The sequence below is a fragment of the Terrapene carolina genome, unplaced genomic scaffold (assembly GCF_002925995.2).
Source record: "Terrapene carolina triunguis isolate 2854851 unplaced genomic scaffold, T_m_triunguis-2.0 Scaffold262, whole genome shotgun sequence".
Classification (NCBI taxonomy): domain Eukaryota; kingdom Metazoa; phylum Chordata; order Testudines; family Emydidae; genus Terrapene; species Terrapene triunguis.
This window is the reverse complement of record NW_020664613.1, coordinates 1,013,366-1,036,548: the sequence shown is the minus strand read 5'-3', so window position 1 is coordinate 1,036,548 and position 23,183 is coordinate 1,013,366. Positions and strand designations below refer to the sequence as shown.

The following is a 23,183-nucleotide window of genomic DNA, read 5'->3' as shown; positions in this document are numbered from 1 at the left end:
TGGTAGCTATTCCCCTTGTGGAGGTGGTTTTTTTAGATCGCTGGGACAGCTCTCTCCCAGTGCTATGCCGCGACTACTCAAGCCATGTTAAAGTGCTTTAACGTTGCCAGTGAAGACATGCCCTAAAGGCAAAATTGTGTTTGACTATGTATTAGTTAACACATTTTCTAGCTCGATGTTTTGTCTGAAGATTTGCTCCTCAAATCTTGCCCTCTGCTGTGACTCTCTCCAGGAAGAGGAAGCAGACTCATGATGCAGCACATAGAAAAGAATAACACCCTCCTGCTCACAGTTTCATGTCCCTCTCCAAATGCCACCACAAAACCTTCATTATATTTCTTTATCTTGCAACAGACTCTCTCGTAAAAGGTTTTTGTGAGCTGACCCTCTGCATGAAGAATGATACCATATATATTAAATGTGTATTGTGCTGGCAGAGTTACATAATGGAGCTTTGAACTGGGCCTGTCTCTAGCCAGGTGCTATTAATCCCTCACTTTTATCAGCACTATCTCACTGAACACCTGAAAAGAAATAATGCTAAAGAAAGCACTGAGGGGGGTTAGTACATAAAACATGTTTAATCCTCCAGTAAGTCACCACAGATTTTATATAGTATCTAGAGTTTGGTCTTTTCTTGTCTGGCTAATAGATTTTAAAAACTAAATTGTTATACTGATTTTTTTTAAATGTATGAAATTCACCCTCTTTAGCCTTTTGAATCTGCTAATGCTGCTTCTCCCCTTCCCCACCCCACCCCCTTCTTTAATACAGTATTTAGGTTCCACCTAGTGGCTTCCAGTAACATCTATGGCCTGCTCTACACTATGAGTTTAGTTCGAATTTAGCAGCGTTAAATCAAATTAACCCTGCACCCGTCCACACAACGAAGCCATTTACTTCGAAATAAAGGGCTCTTAAAATCGATTTCTGTACTGCTCCCCAACGAGGGGAGTAGCGCCGAAATCGACATTGCCATTTCAAATTAGAGTTAGTGTGGCCGCAATTCCACACTATTGGCCTCCGGGAGCTATCCCACAGTGCACCATTGTGACCGCTCTGGACAGCAATCTGAACTTGGATGCACTGGCCAGGTAAACAGGAAAAGCCCCACGAACTTTTGAATTTCATTTCCTGTTTGCCCAGCGTGGAGAGCACAGATGACCACACAGAGCTCATCAGCACAGGTAACCATGCAGTCCGAGAATCGAAAAAGAGCACCAGCATGGACCGTACGGGAGGTACTCGATCTGATCGCTATATGGGGAGAGGATTCTGTGCTAGCAGAACTACGTTCCAAAAGACGAAATGCCAAAACATTTGAAAAAATCTCCAAGAGCATGATGGAGAGAGGCCACAATAGGGACTCACTACAGTGCCGCGTGAAAGTTAAGGAGCTCAGACAAGCGTACCAGAAAACCAAGGAAGCAAACGGAAGGTCCGGGGCAGAGCCGCAGACATGCCGCTTCTATGCTGAGCTGCATGCAATTCTAGGGGGGGCCGCCAGCACTACCCCACCCCTGACCGTGGATTCCGAGGAGGGGGTAATCTCAACCATGCCTGAGGATTCTGCGGACGGGGAAGATGAGGAGGAGGAGGAGGAGGACGAGCTTGCAGAGAGCACACAGCACTCCGTTCTCCCCAACAGCCAGGATCTTTTTCTCAGCCTGACTGAAGTACCCTCCAAACCCCCAGACAATGAGGCCATGGAAGGGACCTCCGGTGAGTGTAGCTTTGTAAATATAAAACATGGTTTAAAAGCAAGCGTTTTTTAATGATTAATTTGCCCTGAGGACTTGGGATGCATTCGCGGCCAGTACAGCTACTGGAAAAGTCTGTTAACGTGTCAGGGGATGGAGCGGAAATCCTCCAGGGACATCTCCATGAAGCTCTCCTGGAGATACTCCAAAAGCCTTTCCAGAAGGTTTCAGGGCAGTGCAGCCTTATTCCGTCCTCCATGGTAGGACACTTGACCACGTCATGCTAGTAGCAAGTAATCTGGTATCATTGCATGACAAAGCCTGGCAGCATATGGTCCCGGTGTTTGCTGGCATTCAAGCAACATCCGTTCTTTATCTCACTGTGTTATCCTCAGGAAAGTGATATCGTTCATGGTAACCTGGTTGAAATATGGGAATTTAATTAAGGGGACAGAGGTGGCTGTTCCTACTGGGCTGTTTGCCTGTGGCTGAAAAGAAATCCTTCCCTGCAGTTAGCCAAGTGGCGGGGGGGGAGGATCATTGGCGCTGAGCATTTCGCGTTTGGCTAGCAGGGATCTTCCCTGATACCAGCCACGCGGTGTGGGGAGGGATAAAGCGATCATCCCAGAGAACTGGATGGGGGGGAGGTTATTTTGGTTTCTGCTGCTGCACGTTAACAGGAAAACCGCAGCACTCAACGGGCTTTGCTTGGTATGTGGGAAAGGAGGGCGCTGCTTTTCTGAAGGCTACAGAAGCCGAAAGACAATGGCTTACCATGGCCACATGCAAGCCGAATTCTGTTGCCCAGACCTGCGTCTGTGCTCTCTAACACCAAAGCCACAGGCACTCAATATTAAGATGCAAAATGCGACCTTGTACCGAAATCACAGGTGCTATGTAATGTGAATAGTGTTGTTCACCATGAAAGAGTATAAGCATTGTTCTGTAAAATGTAACTTTTTAAATACTTCTCTACCTTTTTTCCCCTCCCTCCCGCAGCTGCAAATTTTTCAAGCCTCCCTCCTCCGTCCTGAAGGTTATCTCAGATAAGGTGGCGAAAAAAAAGGACGCGAGACGAAATGTTCTCTGAAATCACGGAATCCACCCGCAATGAAGGAGCTCATCTGAATGAGTTGTAAGGACACGGTATCAAAGTACAGGAAAGATGCCAGTGAACATGAGGACAGCAGGGACGCTCAAGATGAGAGGTGGCAGGCTGCAACGCTGGGGCTGCTGCGTGATCAAATGGACATGCTCTGGCGTCTGGTGGAGCTTCAGGAATGGCAGCAGGATCACAGAGTGCCGCTGCAGCCGCTGTATAACCTCCCTCCTCCCTTACCATGTTCCATAGCCTCCTCACCCAGACATGTAAGAACGCGGCAGGGGGGAGGCTCCGTGCACCCTCCCACTCCACCCCAGTGGACAGCCCAAGCAAAAGGCTGTCATTACTCTGAACTTTTTTAGTGGCCTTTTCCTTCCCTTCTATCCTCCTCCCAAACCCCACCCGGGCAGTTCTCTCCCTATGTTTATAATCAATTAATAAAGAATACATGATTTTTAAACGATAGTGACTTTATTTCCTTTGAAAGCAAGCTGTGATCGAAGGGGGGAGGGTGGTTTGCTTACAGGGAATGAGTCAATCAAGGGGGCGGGTTTTCAACAAACAGAACTTTCACACCGTAGCCTGGGCAGTCATGAAACTAGTTTTCAAAGCTTCTCTGATGCGCAGCGCTTCCTGGTGTGCTCTTCTAATCGCCCTGGTGTCTGGCTGCGCGTAATCAGCAGCCAGGCGATTTGCCTCAGCCTCCCACCCCACCATAAAGGTCTCCCCCTTACTCTCACAGAGATTGTGGAGCACACAGCAAGCAGCAATAACAATGGGAATATTGGTTTGGCTGAGGTCTGAGCGAGTCAGTAACGTGTGCCAGCGACCCTTTTAACATCCAAATGCACATTCTACCACCATTCTGCACTTGCTCAGCCTGTAGTTGAACAGCTTCTGACTACTGTCCAGGCTGCCTGTGTATGGCTTCATGAGCCATGGCATTAAGGGGTAGGCTGGGTCCCCAAGGATAACTATAGGCATTTCAACATCCCCAACGGTTATTTTCTGGTCTGGGAAGTAAATCCCTTGCTGCAGCCGTTTAAACAGAGTAGTGTTCCTGAAGACGCGAGCGTCATGAACCCTTCCCGGCCATCCCATGTTGATGTTGGTGAAACGTCCCTTGTGATCCACCAGTGCTTGCAGCACCATTGAAAAGTACCCCTTGCAGTTTATGGACTGGCTACCCTGGTGCTCTGGTGCCAAGATAGGGATATGGGTTCCATCTATCGCCCCACCACAGTTAGGGAATCCCATTGCAGCAAAGCCATCCACTATGACCTGCACATTTCCCAGAGTCACTGCCTTTGGTAGCAGCAGCTCAGTGATTGCTTTGGCTACTTGCATCACAGCAGCCCCCACAGTAGATTTGCCCACTCTAAATTGATTCCCAACTGACCGGTAGCTGTCTGGCGTTGCAAGCTTCCACAGGGCTATCGCCACTCGCTTCTCAACTGTGAGGGCTGCTCTCATCTTGGTATTCTGGCACTTCAGGGCAGGGGAAAGCAAGTCACAAAGTTCCATGAAAGTGCCCTTACACATGCGAAAGTTTTGCAGCCATTGGGAATCGTCCCACACCTGCAACACTATGCGGTCCCACCAGTCTGTGCTTGTTTCCCGGGCCCAGAATCGGCGTTCTACGGCTATAACCTGCCCCATTAACAGCATGATCTCCAAAGTGCCAGGGCCCACGGTTTGATAGAATTCCATGTCCATGTCCTCATCACTCTCGTCGCCGCGCAGCCATAGCCTACTCCTCCTCGCCTGGTTTTGCAGGTTCTGGTTCAGCATAAATGCACGATAACGCCCGAGGTGTTTACAATGTTCATGACTGCTGTCTTGAGCTGAGCGGGCTCCAGGCTTGCCATGGTATGGCGTCTGCACTGTTCACCCAGGAAAAAAGGCGCGAAACAGTTGTCTGCCGTTGCTTTCAAAGAGGGAGGGGGAGGATGTACCCAGAACCACCCGCGACAATGTTTTTGGCCCCATCAGGCATTGGGATCTCAACCCAGAATTCCAATGGGCGGAGGAGACTGCGGGAACTATGGGATAGCTATGGGATAGCTACCCACAATGCAACGCTCCGGAAGTCGATGCTAGCCTCGGTACATGGACGCACACCACCGAATTAATGTGCTTAGTGTGGCCGCATACACTCGACTTTATAAAATTGGTTACCAAAAATCAAATTCTGTAAATTTGGAGTAATCCCGTAGTGTAGACATACCCTATATCACACCGAGGGCTAGATATTCAGGCATGTAAACCCATGCTAAAGGGCAACTGTATGCATAGATGTTAGAGGCACTTCAGCCTGACTCTGTTAGCACCCAGGCAGATTGGCATGTGCCAAAAATGGAATGGGAAAGGGGTGCGTGGGATGGTCTGAAAATATCACAAACATCTGTGACCAATAGATGATTGCTTTTGTTATACATATACACACAGTTTAGACAGAAGATAACCAAGTTTCTTTTTATCTCCTAAAAAGCATTCTCTGGGCCTATTCATGATGTATCCTGGTGCTATGGCTTTACAAATAATGTAGATGCTAGGGGCTTGTCTGTGAGGAAAAGTTTTACCAGTCATATTGATATAGTCCCTGGGCCTACATTGATGGTATAAGAGTGACTTTCTGCTGTTTATCTTAGCCCTTTTCCCAAGCTACATAACTGAACAGTGCCTTTATTAAGACCATGATTTTTAATAGCTTACTACTGCAATCTGTAACCCACTAGCTCCCTTTTTTTTGTCCTATGACTGCCGGCATGTTAACAGGCCACTTCACCTTGAATGGTGCCTTAGAATATGTGCTAACCACTTATGCTAAAGAATCTGTTCCACCTTGTATTTAGCTGTAACAAGTACCTTCCCCGGACCTGAAGAAGCGCCCTGTGCAGCTCGAAAGCTTGAACCAACAGATGTTGATCCAATAAGAAATATTACCACCCTGTCTCTCTAGTATCCTGGGACCAACCCTGCTACAACAACACTGCAAACTCAGGGTAACCCATTTTGGGGCTGCCTTTTAAATATTGTTTTGTGCTATATTTCTATTTCCAGTCTTATTTCTGTGGGGATGGTGCTGTCTCACAGAAATGGTCACTGAGTTAGTGTTTGGTGGATTTGATTCCTTCAGTCTGCTCATCTACTGAAAATAATGCATTAGCACACTTTTTACCTATGTCAGCTGCAGGAAAATCCTAATTAGGAGTGTCCATTATACTGTCTGGTGCGTACTGTATATACCACACCTGATGATCATGTGCTCTGATTACATACTTGGACTAGGCTGAGCCTGATATAAACATATTGAGTGTAATGTAAATATATAGATACTTGTACACTTACCTTAATTTTTATTCAGTTACTATCAATGGCCATATTATTGCTGACATTTAAATTAGTCTATTTATTGCAACAAAAGTTGGCTCCAGGTTCTCCCCACATCAAAGTTTGGGAAGGTTAGGACCTGGGGAATTTTTAACTCAGCTCTGACAACAAAGAGTTTTCATTGTATTTTTTTTTAAGTCCGTGATTTTAAAAAATAATAGTAAAATATCCGCTACTGAACCAGAGGAGTTTCCAGCTGCAGTAAAAAAGAGGTCATTCGGATTAAAGAGTGTCCTGGTATACAGTAATAGTTGTATTAGAGATGGAGACACAGTACATTACCATACATTTAGATCAACAGAAATGATAGGTGGCTCCATAGCTCAGTGGTTAGAGCACTGGTCTTGTAAACCAGGGGTCGCGAGTTCGATCCTCGCTGGGGCCTTAAACTTATTTTGTTTGCGAGAACGTGCTAAATAAAATCATTTTAGGGCAGTAAGGGGAGGAGGGCAGCTCCGGGCCGCAGGTAGCTCCAGCCGCTCTGCTGCACGCGCCCAGCGCGGGGGCTGCGGCGCTCCCGCCCCTTGCACAGCCCCGGAGCGGAGACCAAAGCCCCAGCAGGGCGAGTCCCGCGGCAGGCTTGCAGGGAAGTTGTTACGCATCTAGCCCCTGCTTGCTTCACCAGCAGCACCGCGCTGGGGTGGGGGTGGGACCGGGACCGGGACCCCCGCACGCCGGGCTGGCAGAGCCTAGGGGAGACACACGGGACGCTGCAGCCGCTGCTCTTCGCCTTCGCTACCGGCAGCTGACGCTGAAGGACAACGCCGCGTCGCGCCGGTTTCACCCCGGAAACCCCCCTCTGGGCGCCCCGCCCGAGCCGCTGAGACCTGGGCCCTGCGACTCCCGCCCTTGGCACGTGTGTGGGGGGGAGCGCGGGGGGCTAGCGCAGCGCGCAGCGACCCCGTCCGGCTCCGCAGGGCTTGAGCCTCTGCCTGGCCTACTGGGGCCCTTCTCGCGCTGCCGCACCGCTCCCGGAGCGGGGCCCCGCGGGGAGCTGTGCCGGGAGCGGGGCTGGGCTGCGGGCAGAAGGGAGAGCAAAGCCGTGGGGAAAGCAGGGCGAGTTCCCACAGCCTCGGCTTTGCTGGCAGAGAGCAGGGACTGCGTGCCGCGCCCTGCCCTGGCTAGGCTTGGCACCTCTACCGACTTAGGTCGGTATAACTCTCCCGTTTGTTTGCCGTGTGGGGCATATGCCCCATCATCACAGGACTGCAGAGGTGCCCCTGTCTGTTTTTTTAATCACAGCTCAACTAGACCCCACCACCACCACAGTGAAACCCGAGGCCCACTGCATGAAATCAGCTAGATACTTTTGTTCATTGGGTTTTTAATGAGTCTACGTTTTTATGAGACTTTCATGGTTCTTTCTGTTTATAGAAAACAGCTGCTGCTTCTACAGCACCCAGCTTTCAATTATCTCATTGCATGATGTTTTGCATAAGGAACAATATCCAACCTCAGAGTTACCAGCAGTAACCAAACTATGTGCAGGGGAGATCCAAGGAACAGACTCACTGACAGTGGAGAGAGGGAATCCCTCTCACTGGCCATAGAGGAGCAGTATTGTCCCTCTGTTGTCATTACTACAGCCTCAAGGACTGCCATGAATGCTTCTCTTCTCCTCTCACTCACAGATCAACTGGGCCTGTTTCCACTGCACCCTTGGTTTACCACCTAATCCCCTTGTGCACCAGAGCATGGGTCCATTATGCACGGTGGTCCAGACCCCTGCTTCGGCTGCCTAAATCCCATGGCTTAGAACTGAACCGATTCTGCTGCATCTGTATCCTGCGTCTGGTGAAAGGGGTCAGGATTTGGCCCTGTTTATGTGATTTGGGGAGTAGTTGCCGGCCAAACTCTTTTCACAGTGTTTGGTGTTCAGTTTGATTCCATAGGGTAGTTTGGGTCAGCTTGAATTTCTGTTCAAAGCAATTGCCCAGCCACAGCTGGCCTGACTTTCAGATGTGCTGAGCAACTCCAGCCTCCCTTGAAATCAATGGGAGCTGCAGGTACTCAGCAACTTTGAAAATTAGGCACATAATAACAAATATGTCTAAGTAGACTGTTCCTCTGGTGATTTAAAACAGCTGCCTAAAATAAACACACATTCAGATTTTCTTTTGGAGTATTTAATAGAAGGTGATTTTTAAAAAATATATTTTGACAGATAAGAAATTCAGTGGCAAAGGATGATAAAATACTGACCAAAAAAATCAGGCAACTTCAATGTATTTATTCCATATACTGTGATTAAAATATGAACCCCCTCATAACCAGTTAAGCCCACCGATAGATACCTGCTGCCTAATCTTGCAATCCTTATTCAGGCAACACCCCTTGAGGTTAAAAATCCAAATGCCCAGAAACCAAATCCTACCCTCACTGCACCTGTGGGACTGTCACTGAAGTCAGTGGAGGCTTTGTATAACTGCTAATGTCAGGAAATGGCCTTCAGAGCAAGATTTGCAAAGAATGTGAAACTTATGAGGCGGGGAAAACCTTGCTGCAGTTAAAGTCATAATAGGATATATAGTCCACTCATGCTAAACTCATGAAGTAGTATGCATTCACCAAGACTGAATTTTCCCCCACATAATCTTATGAACATGTTATGGGCATAAAAACTGCACACAGGTCTGATTCTTCTAATAAGGTCCGTGTTGGAAAACTCCAGTCCACACCGCAAACTGGTCGTCTTTTTCTCAATCACTTGCTTTCTTTTTGGCCCTTTGGGAGTTCTCTTGTGTTCAGAGGGAGCTCCTTGACCTGACCCCTTTTTTCTTCTGTTTTTTCTCCTTAGCTGCTGCTGTTTTCTTGGGGAGAAGTTTCTTCTTGGCTCTGGTTAGCTGGGAACCTTTCCTGTCTGGCAAAGATGTCACACGTGATGCTTTGGATACCTTTGGAGCCTTTGTCTTCTCTTCTGCTAGATCTAGTTTAGTCTTGGATCCTTTGGCCTGCCTCTTTTTGCCAGACACAGTTGGCTTCACTGCTGACAGCTTGGTGGAGCTTTTTGGCGAAGCTGGCTTCTTGGCTTTTTTGGAAGAAGTTGCTGGGGTGGCTCCTGTGGAGATGGAGGATGTGTTGGGAGGCTTGGTTGTTGGGGGTTCATTAAGCAGTTCAAGGACAGTCTCTGAAAAATAATTAAATGCTTCAGCATTCCTGATTTAAGGCAAAACACTAACTCAGACATATCCCCGAAAAAGAGCCTTAGCAGACTGACAGGCAGACAAGAAACATATTTGCCTTTCAAAAGAGATTAAAAACTGTGAAGCTTGAACACTGCCTCACTTTTCTCATTTTGATTCTGCTTCCTCCATTAAATATGAACCCTGGCTGCTTCTTGTAGGGTTGCTAAGAATAAGTTTGTTTTCTCTTAGAATAAAAAACGATGATGGAACATTTGTTTAGAACAGGGGTCGGCAACCTTTCAGAAGTGGTGTGCTGAGTCTTAATTTATTCACTCTAATTTAAGGTTTCGCGTGCCAGTAATACATTTTAACGTTTTTAGAAGGTCTCTTTCTATAAGTCTTCAATATATAACTAAACTATTGTATGTAAAGTAAATAAGGTTTTTAAAATGTTTAAGAAGCTTCATTTAAAATTAAATTAAAATGCGGAGCCCCCCCGGACTGCTGGCGAGGACCCGGGCAGTGTGAGTGCCACTGAAAATCAGCTCGCGTGCCACCTTCGGCACGCGTGCCACAGGTTGCCTACCCCTGGTTTAGAAAAAGGCCAAAATGCATAAAGAGTAAGATGGAATTTGCAAGCAGATTTTAATGAAAGGGTAGATAAAGTTTCTCTTTGGCAGCTCCAGTTTGTTGATGGATCGTTATTATCATTAGTATTAATTATTTATATTACTGTAGCATCTACAACTCCCACTGGGGCCTCATGGTGCTGGGTACTGTTCAACCTAGATAATGGGAGGCAATCCCTGAGTCATAGACATTACAATCTAAATATGCACGACAGACAAAGGGCAGGGGAACTGAAGTATTATTATCCCAGTTTTACAGCTGGGGAAACTGAAGTGCTGAGAGATTAAGGGTTAGAGTCACAAAGAGAGTTAGGTGTTGTGAGTGCATAACTTTTAGCCCAGTGGTTAGGGGGATGTGGGAGACCCCCAGTTCAAGTTCCCCCCTCCACATGAGGTGGAAAAGGGATTCTACAGTGGAACAGCTTCAACAGGAGAGACTGAGGGAGACCCACAGCCTCCCATAGCCCAGTGGTTAGGCCACTCACATGAGAGGTGAACCAGGCGTCTCACGCATTAAAGGTCAGTGCACTAACCAGTGGGCTAAAAATTATGAGGGAAGTGGACCTCCTCCTCTCCCCTTCCCTGGGTGTTTTGTGTGGAATTAGGTGGCCCATGAGCATGTCTACCAGATTAGGAACCTGAAGCAATTTAGGTGTAGGAGTGCCTGTCTTCTTGTGGCTCATGAATCACTTGGGGGCCTAGGTGGGAGATAGGCATTTGGATGCCTAGAGGGAGGCAGCAGTGTGCATGCTCAGAGGCAGAAACTTAGGCGCTCAGGGAACTTTTACAACAAAAACCTACAAAAACAACAAGGAGTCTGGTGTCACCTTAAAGACTAACAGATTGTCTGTATCTGTGCAAGTTTTTTGTTGAGGTTGATGGATTTCCACTCCATACGGCTAAATTTAGTGCCTTGCATGGTGTCAAGTATCAGGGGGTAGCCGTGTTAGTCTTTAAGGTGCCACCAGACTCCTTGTTGTTTTTGCAGATACAGACTAACATGGCTACCCCCTGATACTTAACAAAAACCTAGCCACCGAGTGAGTTTAGGCACCTACCGGGTTTGGTAGCAGCCAAGCAGGAGTCTTGTGAATCACAGTGGTGCCAAAAAACTGGACATAGGTACCTAAGTCTGGGGGGTAAGCGCCTAAATAGCTTTCTGAATGTAGTCTGCAGTGACTTTGGCTACATGGGGAGTTTGGCAGAGCCCAAAACAGCACTCAGGTCCCCTGAGAGTCCCAATCTAGTGCCTTAACCACAGCACCATCTGTCCTCACATGTTTTCTACTCACTCTGTTGCTGTTGTGAAGACTGAAAAACTAACTTTCGCCACTTCCAAACTCCTCTGAGGACACTAAGAAGCAGCAGCATATTTAATATGCAACGGAAACATGAGTTAACATACTTATTGTACGACATTAACAGTTGTTGCATAGTACTTTGGCTTTAACGAATGCTTACATTTCAACCTGACATCTCTTTGAGATTGTATACAGTTGTGCCACACAATAAAATGAAAACCTAAGGACTTACTTGCTAGAGGAGCAAATGGGATACGCTTACTCTTTGTTTTCACTGGAATAGGCTTGTGTTTACATTTCCCAGGTGGAGCTCTCCTTCAAAACAGATTTAAAAGATAAAAAGGCACATGTGACTATCTAGGAAATGATCAGGAAGTTTACTTTTTCCAGAGACAGAGATCACACATCAATCCTCCCTGTTAGGTCATGTGCCCTCAGGAGAAACCAGACCGTTTGCAATTAGAGAGGATCAAAAATTAGGAATGCTTTTCACAAAAAAGTGTGCCTTTTCTCACTGAAAAATACCCACGTTTTATTATTGTGGAATAATATTTTGGTGATACAATTATGAAAGGTGCTACATAAAATTCTCTGTTCTTTGCTAGCTACCTCGCTCTATAATATCACCAATGTACCAAGCTCCTCACATCTGGCCACCTTCAACAGAGAAAAGTAGAATAAAACAAAACTCCGTTAAATTGTAATGAAAGAAAAATCAGGATAGAAGAGCTATGATTGTGACACAACAGAGAGCTAGACTGCTACCCAACTCACTCGCTGCCCCTCTCTGTTGAGATGCCCGAGTGTGTGAAGCCCTAAGGCCCTGATTTTCTGAGGTGCTGAGCAATCTCAGCTTTCACTGGAATTGTGGATACTGAGCTCTCCTGAAAATCAGACCTTTACTAAAGTTAGATGCTTAATCAAACAGACAAGACCAAAGCTGAACAGATAAGCAATGAGACCTAGTTATCAGGGAACCCAGATGAGGTGCAGAAAGAAAAAAAAATCTCCAAATGACCATGGGCCATGGGTATCATAGGCTGGGGGAGGCTGTGCCTCCCCAAACAGCCAGGCATGGCCCTGCCCACACTCTGCCCCCAGGCCCTCCTCCCCCTGCTTCCCACTTGCCGCAGCTCCAGTCTCCCTGTGCGGCGGCCCTGGCTCAGGCCGTGCCACCTGCCCTCCCGGGGTTGGGGCCATGCCGCCCACCCTCCCAGCGCTCTGGGGAGCTAGCCTCAGGCTTGGGGCTGGCGGCTGCGGTGGGGGGAGCTCTGGGCTCCGGCAGGGTGTGTGTGCGGAAGGGGTGGGGCCTCAGGTGGAAGGAGCGGGGCTGGGGGCTAGCCTCCCTCAGCCAGCGGTTCACCGCCCATGCAAAGGACCAAGGGAAAGATTAAACATACAGTCATGCTCTAGAAGGCAGGTGATAGGGTGAGGGGAGAAGCTTCTGAAACTCAGCAAAGAAAATTGGTTCATTTCAGGAAAACTTGTAGAGCAAGCAGCAAGCCCTCCTGTGCAGTAATGATGTCCATTAGTGAGCTGCCTCCTTGCCCGCTTGCAGGAAGCTGGCCACCTGGAAACTCTCTTCAGGCTTCTTGGAAAATGTAAAGCTGGGTTTCTCCATTCATACAGTAGAACCTCAGAGTTACGAACACCTAAGAACACATGCGGTAGAGTCCTGCAAGCCAGCTTTCCTTGTGTGCAAATCCAGAAGAAATCCCTACAGTACATTTGCCTAGTCATAGATAGCAACAATTCAGGGAAGTGCCAGCATATCACTGCTTTTGAACAGCCTCCTAAGATTATCAAAATGTAGCCTAATAGACCCACCCTGGAGAACTGATTCATAGCTGACCCTGCTAAACCCTATTAACCTCAGTTCATAACACTGGAATTCACAGGAGACTTAGAGATTACAAAGCATTTTTAATCTGTTTTCAATTTAAATTTGTTTAATTGGGTTTTTTCACCTTTCTCTGCAGTATGGGGCATGACTTGCCTGGACATAGTTCACCTCATCAGTCAGGCATTGGTGGCACCTGGGTCTCTCCTGTTCTCTGCCTGTGGCACACAACTGTTCAGTCTCCTCACGACTAACATGCTTTGGTTTAACTGAAGTCATTGGGCTCAACATAGGGGAATTTGGGTGAAATGTAATGGCCTGTGATATGCAGGGGGTCAGACTAGATTAGTGTTTCTCAAACTGAGGGTCCCAACCCAAAAGGAGGTCACAAGGCTATTGCAGGAGGGTCGTGGCCAGAGAGCCCAGCTCTGAAGGCAGCGCCACCGCCAGCAGCAGCGCAGAAGTAAGGGTGGTATGGTATGAGGCGCGGGTCGTCACTTTTTTGAGAGGGGGTCATTACAGCCTGAAATGTTTTCAAAGGGGAGCCCAGCAAAAAGAGTTGGAGCACCTCTGGACTAGATGATCTAAATGGTCCCTTCTGGTGGGTATAATAGGCTTAGCCTTCCCTGGTGCTGCCACTGATCCGCCACTGGACACCTGGGCTGCGGTGGCCCCGCCCCTTCCCTGAGATCCCCACTGCCTCCTCCACTCCACCCCCACCTCCCCCAGGTCCCTGCTGCTCGCTGCATCCCTCCTCCTCGGGGCGGGGAGAGCCAGCAGCTGGCCGAGTGAGGAGGCTCGGCCGGGCGCTCTGGGGCTGGCGGGGCTTTCAGTGGCAGGGAGGGGCTGGAGGCTCAGGGGGCCAGTGGCTTGGCACTGGCAGCCAGCGGCTCGGCACTGGCAGCCAGCGGCTCGTCCTGGGGAGGGCCTTCAGGGGTGGGAGGGGCTGGTGCTCAAGGGGGCCAACCCAGCGCTGGGCCAGCCTGGTGCTCGGGGCCGACGGCCTGGCGCTGGTGGTAGGGGCCAGCAGTTCAGGCAGGGGAGGGCCTTCAGGGGCAGGGGGCCGGCAGTTCGGCCCAGTGCTGAGGCTGGCCCAGCACTTGTGGGCTCCAGGTTGTGGGGGGGCAGGGCCTTGGGCAGAAGGGGCAGGGCTAGTGGGCTAGCCTCCCCAAAGCGGGCATTTACCCACCGCCCGGGCTCCAGGACACTATGAAGTAGTGAACAATGTTGGCATGACGATGCTAAACACTCAAATCCTTTAAGCACAGAACTGATGCAGCAGGAGGCGTGGCGATGCAAGCTCCCCACACAATGTGCCTCAGCTGTATTCTGGAAAGACCACCTGGCATGGTGAAAGGGCATTTTTGTCTGCATGGCAGCCAAGTTAAAGTTACGTTGAGTAAGAAAGAAAATTTTTGGTGAAAGGCCTTTTTGGCATTACAAAATTAATGTCTATTTTACAGAGTCCTTGGCTGACGTATAGACAGAAAAAGGCTGTCTTTGTCGTGAACCTGAAGGGTACTGATTATTACTTTGTACTATTAAAGCAAGTTTGTGTTGTATCTTTGACTTGTAAAAAAGTGAACAGTTTAACCTTATTGTCCCCAAACTTTTAACAGATTTTGGGCCTGATTCTATTCTCAGTTGTATCAGCCTAAGTCTGAAGTAATGTAAATGAATACAAATGTCAGTCTAATTCTAGAATTAACTTCACTCAAGCCAGGGGAGTTGCTCAAGATATTCCACATCTATTGAGCCAACTAGATAATTTGTGTTGATTATAAAGCAGCATGCAACGGAAAACCAGATCTTAATGCTAACCTTGCAGGATCAACAAATTTGTAGATAGATCCATGGGGTGCATAGGCACTGGGATAAGAAGTAGCCATAAAATAAAAGCTCCCCTAAACAAACAGAGAGAGAAAAAAATAATATAAGCTGTTTCAGATGCAAATGCATAGAATTATTGCAGATTTGGTGCACTACCATTTCCCCCCTTCCCTTGCCCCTCCATTATATCACATAATTGGAAAGGAAGACACAATCCTATTTGTTTCATTCAAAATCCTTCTTCACACCTTGGGCTATGGTCTCACAGCGTGAACCATGTGGGCAGATTGCAATGCCCACACACAGACCCACTGATTTCAGTGGGGCTTCATGCAGGCATAGCAGTCCTGTGCCAATCACAATGCCGCATCAGGGCTATTGTGTCCCCCTGTGGAGAACACTCCAAAATATTATTTTATTGGGTATATCTTATAAGTGTACTTTCTAAAAGGCTTGTTTTTATCCAGTAAAGCAGCCAGCAATTATAAATAGAGGAAACACACACACAAAAACAAAATATTTAGCTGACTTATAAACTATCAAAAAAAAATCAAACAGGCTCTAGAATGGCTAATCATTTAGGACAAAAGTCTCTTGTTACTGGGCTGTTCAGGTTCATAATTGGAGAAATTGACTACCATCCCTAGAATACGTATCTTTTCATTAGCCATCAGTATAATATCTAGGGAGCAACAGAGTCTCCTGTGGCATCTTTAAGACTAACAGATGTATTGGAGCATAAGCTTTCGTGGGTGAATGCCCACTTCGTCGGATGCATGTAATGGAAATTTCCAGGGGCAGGTATAAATATGCTGGCAAGATAACCTCGTTATCTCCAGGCTGATTCTTGCCAGCATATTTATACCTGCCCCTGGAAATTTCCATTACATGCATCCGACGAAGTGGGCATTCACCCACGAAAGCTTATGCTCCAATACATCTGTTAGTCTTAAAGGTGCCACGGGACTCTCTGTTGCTTTTTACTGATCCAGACTAACACGGCTACCCCTCTGATACATATCTAGGGAGGTTATTGTAGTTTGAGCAAATACCAGGAGAAACTATTGTTGTAGTTCAAATTACATTACAGCACTGTGACAATTTTTAGAGGAAGAGTTGATACCGGAGTTTAACATCCATCTCTGCCACTTATTACTAGAACAGAGGCTAAAGCCTGTCAGTGTTTTACACTAAAGCAACATTTATGTATTCCCCAGGTCTCTCTGTGTCTTCTGCCTTATTTTTCATTTTCTAGAAACGGCAGCCAGTTGCGTAAGAAACTAGTATTCCCCGGTCTGAGATCATCCAGGATCTTTTCCATTACAAGCACAGGATGATATCCATATTCTGCTGAACCATAAGATATTATCAGAGGGCTTCCTCTTCTTCCAAACTCTGCCAGAGCACAGCTGGCTGCTATCTGAAGCTTTGAGATCAATTTTGCATTATGCATTGGAGAGCTCTTTGTACTCAGGAAGCCCCAAAGGCACGACCGATGGATCTGTTAGTAATTTCACTTTTGTTATAGCCATGACGACATTTTAAATCCTCGACCAAGCTTTGAGACACTCCTACCAGATACAGAAAAAGGAATTGTTTTTCCTCTCTCTCTCCAAACCCAGGTCTCTTCAGACCAGAGCTCCTAGTGTTGCCATTGTGAATGAGAATGGTGTCTTGATGGGGTAGAGATTCAGCTGGCTGCAAGAACTGTAGTGAAGAGGATCCCATTGCAGTGACCCATACTTTTACATTTTTAAATTTAAACAAGTGAACAAACAATGTATATGGGCATGAATCAAAACATGAATCCAACCACCCCACCCAACTTTGAGTGAGTTCAGATCCGGATTCAAATTTCAAGTGGGTAGTGAGCTCTATCATGAGCTGTCTTGAGTTCTGCATCACGGGTGTCTGGGGTAGGTGGGAAAAAACTCACAAGGTCTCATGACTGGGCATATTTCTGAAATGTCTGAACCATCTGCCAACCCCAGCTGCAATGCTGAGATATTTCATCACCCCTGCACAGTCAATCTTCACTAACATTTCCCAAGGGCAGCCAAACCCCATATATTCGCCCTGAAACACAGAACCCAGTTTCCTATACAAATGTGGTTAGGGAGATGCATTACCTGCCTCGTCTTCAGCAAAGGAGATGATGAATTTGTTATAAGAGCTGATCAGCCCAGGGAAAGCACAGGCTTTAGTGCTACCAATACAAATATCTTGTTTCTTCCATTTATTTTCCCTCTCATCTTCCTGCAAAGCCATAAGTCGACTGGATGAAAAATAAAACCTTATGTTGTAGGATTCCATTTTTCCATTCTCAGGGTTAATTCCTGCAAAAATCATGCATTACTGGAAGTAAAAGGTTAGTTGGAACCCTGATCCTTAAAGTGGGTTTAATTTTCTTTTGTATAAGATGGGCCTGAACAAAAACCCCAATCCTGAAAGCTCTAACTTGGGTGAAGTTCAGATCCAAATCAGAACTTTACAGGTGCTGTCTCTGTAATGGACCAAACCAAACCATTAATCTAAATATGCTGAATGTCTGGGACTTTCACTGTCTTGGACTTTCACTGACTGTGGGCCAGAGGGTTTCAGAATGCTCAGACATGGAAGCCGTATAAATATAAGGATAGCCGGATAGAAAAGAATGGAAACTGTTGTCTCCCTCACCCACTCATGAAATCACCAAAAATGTAGAGGCCATTCAGGTTTGGGGATTCACATCCCCGGTACACGTATCCTCCAGTGACTGACTTCCCCAGAGTGTGGCCATAGGCAAATATCGGAAGAATGTCATCTGTTAAACACACACACACACAAAAAAACAGAATAGCTTTCATGGACTCGCTGATCAAAGAGCAACTGGTCAACAATATTGATGTATGCAATGGAGGCCAAAAGGGCTAGTGCACATGGGAGTAGCTTGGTTCATTTCAATGAGGTTTCATCCATTTACACCAGCAGAGAATTTGGCCCTGAGGCTTTAAAGAGCTTCCTACGTGGCTTAACAAGACTCAGCCAGTGAACTTCATTATCATGCTGGACCAATATTCTTTACATCAGGTAAATGCTGCAGAGAGAGTTCATGAAATGTTACATGTGGCCAAGTGTAGCAAGCATTTTAACAAAGATTAACATTAAAAATTCTGTTGTTTTCTACTGAAAAGACAAAATACGGAAGCAGGAAGTTGCAGCTCAGCTCAACAGATTTATACATTGCAACTGCTCCCAGTACAGTAAATGCTAACCATGCCGGCAACTGAAAATCATTCTGCTGGATCACAAATATTACCAGAAATGTAAGTTACTGCCACCCTTTCTGCCTGGCACCAGGAAAGGTGGTTCCAGCCCTTCTGGGGAGGGGCTGACATTCTGCTCCTGAAAACTTTCAGTCCTGTCCGCACTTTTTTAATATGACTGAGATTGTCTGTTTATGCTGAACAGCACAGATAGAAAAATGTAATGAGTTAAAATCTGAAGCCTAGCAGCCAAGCCTAACACAGGCACATGGTAAACTTTCTGGTCCTTATGCCACAGTGCTGGACCTTGTTAAAAACTACTGGCATATTCAGCAGTAATGGCACCATATGGCAATCACCAGCACATATGTGGTGTGTAGACAGATACTGCATACGTACGCTCGTATGCCAAGCTTAGTTCCCAGAGTCATTTACATTTTATTATCTTAAGAGTGGTGTTTGTCAACAAAATCCTTAAGGAACATAATTACACCCAGCTCTTATATTGTGCTTTTCATCAGTCAGTATCAAAGCACTTTACAAAGATGATCGGTATCATTATGCCCATTTTACAGATGGGGAAACTGAGGCACAGAAAGGTGAAATGACTTATCAAAGACAAAGTCAGCCAGGAGTAGAACCCAGGTCTTCTGAGGCCCACTCCAGTGCTCTATCCAGTAGGCAGCACTGCCTCCTACACAGGATTTGCTACAAGATCATGTCACCAAGCCTGGCCACTACCTGATGTTTCAGAGGAAGGCAACTATTCCCGATAATGCACTTAGGCCCCAATCCAGTGCCCACTGGACTCCATAGAAGACTTCTGTTGACTGCAATGGGCACTGGCACTGGTCCTTTGCCATTTGTGCAATGCGGTGCACAACAGGGATGCCAGGATGTTTTGTATTTTGATGCCTCTGGATTGGAAAGCTGGGGGGCTGTATGTTTTCTTATCAGACAGGAACATATTCCCCATCCTCCCGTACATGACTTCAGATTACAGAGGTTCACTGGAAAAGCAGCAGTATAGTCGTTAACTAAGTACATATTGCATGGTGTGTGCTCTTTCAAGCAAAGCTCCCACAAGAAGCGATTGGCTTACCTAAGGAGGAATTATAGCAAAGCTTTATGTCATAACATTCAAATCCCTCCTTAGCTCTCCAGCCGTAGTTCCCTCCTTTAACAATGATGTCAACTTCTTCAAACCTGTTCTGTCCAACATCACCACAGAATATTCTCCCTCGTCCCTTGTGAGTGACTGGGTCCCCTCTGTCAACAGCACAGCGCCACATATTCCTGACTCCGTAGGCATAGACCTCAGGGAGAGCCTTGGGGTCCGAGACAAAGGGGTTATCTGGTGGGATGCGATATGGCTTTCCATCTGGGCTTTTTCCATTCACATCTATCCGTAAAACTTTTCCTAGTAACGTACTCCTGAAAGTAAGGCAAGGCATAAGCAATAGGTTAATGAGACTGTCAGGTAAATCAAGGCTTATAGATGTTAATCTCAGAGTTGGTGGGAAAATGGGAACACTGAAAATTTTCATGAAAAATTTGCCCCTTTTTTCATCAAAAAATATTTAAAATTTAAAAAAAATTTCAACCAGCTCTCATAAATATTGTAATGAACTGGATTGGGGTGGGGGGGGGGGAGGTGGAGGGAGTACACAAGCACCACTGTCCTCTGCTGAAAGGAATCGGAACTGCTTGGCTGTGTGCGATGGGCCCTCTGCTGCACACAGCTAATGGAGTTTCTCCTTTAACTCACATAGGATCTGTGTTTTTCTGGAGAAGGGAGATATCAGGTCTCTCTCTCTGCTTTCCCCATGAAGCTCCACGTGGCCACAGTGCGACAGCCCCATTACAATATTCTTCAATCAACACAAAAACTACCGTCACAAATGATACTCATTGGCACCCTTGTCTCAACAGAGGGGCAAAAGAATGGATGGACCATGGTAGCAAAACCAGCCCTTAGAGGTGTTTCCACCAGGTCAGGGCTGAGGCACGGGGCAGCATGGGGGAAGCCTGCACTGCTGCTCGATGGGCTGTACTGGATCTAGGTGTGTGGAGAAGACTTCATATTCAGGAAACATCAATCTGTACCATGGGCACTAACTTCACTTTCAAGTTTTTGTCAAAAGCAATGTGTTATTTATATAGGTATATTCAGCTGCAAAAATAGCTTACATTAAAACTGGATTCACAAAATGTCCCTTGTAAGGACAGAAGGACTGGACTAATATAGACATCCAGTGTAAATGACTCACTCATGCTGTTTGGCATGGAAAACAAGACGCTGTCTGCAGTCGCTGAATAGGAAACATCATCAATTTAACTGGTTTTCAACTGTCATGTAAAATTGCTCTTCATTTCCCTTGTAGACAGTACTAGTGTGCAGTTCTTCCAAGATATTAAGGCTAAGATCTTCAAAACCACGTAGGGGATTCGGATTCCAATACCCAACAGGATTTGGACATCTGAATCTCCTAGGCTTTTGAATTTTCAGGCTTTGAAAATCTCATCCTAAAAGTACACTGATACTGTAAATTGGGGGTAATCCTGGTTTGCAATGACTAGTCAAGCAGCATTTTTGTTGTATCAGTCCATTCTCTTGTTTTGCTAAAAGTCCAAATTCTGTCTCATCATGCACTAAGCCAATGCATTGCACTAGCATGAGAGATGCATAAACCTGTCCTCCAGCTTACTTGTTCTGAGCATTCCCAAATTTTCCAAAAGGGTCCCCAGCTTTCCCTCCGTCCCCGATGAACAGATACAGACAGCCATCCAGGCCAAAGAGGAGCTGCCCCCCGTTATGATTTGCAGCTGGTTCTTCAAGCTCCAAAAGACTCCTAAAAAGAAAGGAAAGAGAAATAACCACAGATGTAGCCCCTGGACAAGATTCGGTGTCTTGTTGGGTTAGAGAAATGCGTTACTATTCAGTCTGCACGATAAGCAGAACTGCTTATCTGCATAACGTATCTTTCCAAGGTATCTTACTGTTTCCAGGCTAAGCAAGGACCTTTCATGTCCTTTGCTAATCACATCCCTCCATTTATGGGTATGTCTACGTTTGAGCTGGGAGGTGTGATTCCCACCTTGCGTGGACATACAAGTAGCATTGTCTCCGTGGCAGCACAGATGGCCTCTCAGGCTAGCCATCTTGAGTACAATCCTGCCTGACCTGGGTATGTGGCTAACCCAAGCTGTGCTGCTGGGGACACATTGCTATTTTTAGGCACTAGCTTGAGCGGAGCTAATGCAGGTACATCTACGTGAGCTGGAAATTACACCTCCCAGCTCAAATGTAGAGACATACCCTGAGTCTGCAAGGCACATGGCAGCCTGGTAATGATAAGTGCATAACTAGCAGGTGGGCACCGATTGTTCCCATTGATTTCATCTTGCCCTTTCAGCAAATGGTAAAATCAAATAGCTCAGTGGATCTTGTTCTTTTCTTACTGTAAAGGCAGAGCTCCCCGAAAGTTTGACAGTCCAAAGGCACTTTTCAGCCATAATAAAGTGTGAAATGTGTTCAACATGTATCTATCTATATTTACAATTGGATTTTTAAAATCTAATTTTGTTGGGTGCATTTTCTAGCACTTGACGCTGAAGGTGTCAGGGGTGTGTTAGTGACCAGGGAAATGGGCCAGACATCAAGGCCTTGGGGCTGAAGTTTTCTGTTGATCCACAGAACATGTACAGCATGGCTGTGGCAGTGCAAGCTCCACCCACACTACCCCACCATTGTACTTCCATCTTAACATAGAAGAGCCACCTCTAGAAGTGAAAGGACACTTCAGGCCCCAGTGTCCATTCAATCCTTGACCGCTCTGCTCAGACTACCAACAAGGATACTAACGAGTGCCTCGGTTTTCCCATCTGTAAAATGTGGACAATAGTACTTCCTTCAGAGGATTCTTCAGAAGCTTATTTCCTTTGGAAATCACTTTAGATTCCCTCTAGGAAAGGCATTACAGAAATGCAAAAACTTCATTAGTATTATTTATTAGTAGCAGAGTGCCCATCATGCTGGGGGTTTCTGTAATATGGACACTTGCCACTGGGAATAGGAATGAGACCCATCAGCTTTATTTCTCCTGGGCTGCTCTGCAGCTATCAGCCACTACCCATTTCATCCACTACCAGATGGAATGGTTTCAGTCAGGTGATCGAACACCATTAGACTTTTTTAACCTGCTACTGGTTGGGGCTTAAAAATGTGATGTCATCTGTGCCCCTTGTGGCACAGAATCCACCGCAACTGGGGCGCAACCAGAATTTTCCTCAGGAGGGGGCCTAGAGCTCTCCCTCCCCTGCTCTCAGCCCAAGCTCTCTGCCCCACACTTTCCCCCTGCACCCAGTCCAACCCATCCACACTGCCTCAGCACCCAGCTCTGAGCTCCCCACCCCACACCCAGCTTCATGGTCTCCACACCCCACACTCAGTCCCGAGCTCTTACCCAGAGAGGTGATCAAGCTCAAGAGTAACATCCCCAGCAGGGGACAGGCTAATCCCCTCGTCCTGCATCTCTGCTTCCCCCAGAAGCACCAAAAAAGCCCAGATCCAGTCCTCCCACCCTCTTGGGCACTGGGGGTTCCCAGTCTCCCTGCTATACTTCTCCTTAGGAGCTGGGGATGCCCAGTGCTCATGAGCACCAGATGGACTGCAGAGGTGGGGGCCCCAAGCAGGCACAACCCTACTCAGATTTGGCCCAGCCATCCCAAAGTGGCTGGGCCAAATTTCCAGCTCCGGTCAGGGGCCAAGGGGGGGCCCTGGGTCCCCCAGCTCTCCCTTAATTGCACCCCTGACCACCAACCATCGGCACAGAAATAAAATACCAGTGCTCATTCAAAAACAGGAATCTTCCAACACATTTCAAAGTTTATTCTGGGTGAAAACTGTTTCTTGCCTTTTAAACGTTCACTGTGAGAAATGGGCACTGGGTTTTTGTTTTATATACGTCTTTCAGCATGACTGTGAAGCTCACAAGCAACAAAATTATTACTAAATC

At 46.8% G+C, this 23,183-nt stretch overlaps 1 protein-coding gene and 1 non-coding gene across 2 annotated transcripts in view; one reads left to right on the top strand and one right to left on the bottom strand.

Moving 5' to 3' along the window:
* The first annotated feature begins 6,507 nt into the window (after positions 1-6,507).
* On the top strand, positions 6,508-6,580 carry TRNAT-UGU. Its single transcript has one exon. It is a non-coding gene; the product is annotated as a tRNA-Thr (tRNA).
* Positions 6,581-8,325: 1,745 nt separating this feature from the next.
* The window catches only part of HHIPL2 (HHIP like 2), a 21,692-nt gene continuing 6,834 nt past the window's right edge, over positions 8,326-23,183 (bottom strand). Inside the window, 8 exon segments of the mRNA XM_026657680.1 lie at positions 8,326-9,322; positions 11,483-11,565; positions 14,912-14,982; positions 14,984-14,994; positions 17,050-17,195; positions 17,597-17,723; positions 19,268-19,599; positions 20,874-21,017. Coding sequence (XP_026513465.1) covers positions 8,940-9,322; positions 11,483-11,565; positions 14,912-14,982; positions 14,984-14,994; positions 17,050-17,195; positions 17,597-17,723; positions 19,268-19,599; positions 20,874-21,017 — 1,297 coding nt within the window. The 3' untranslated portion in view covers positions 8,326-8,939.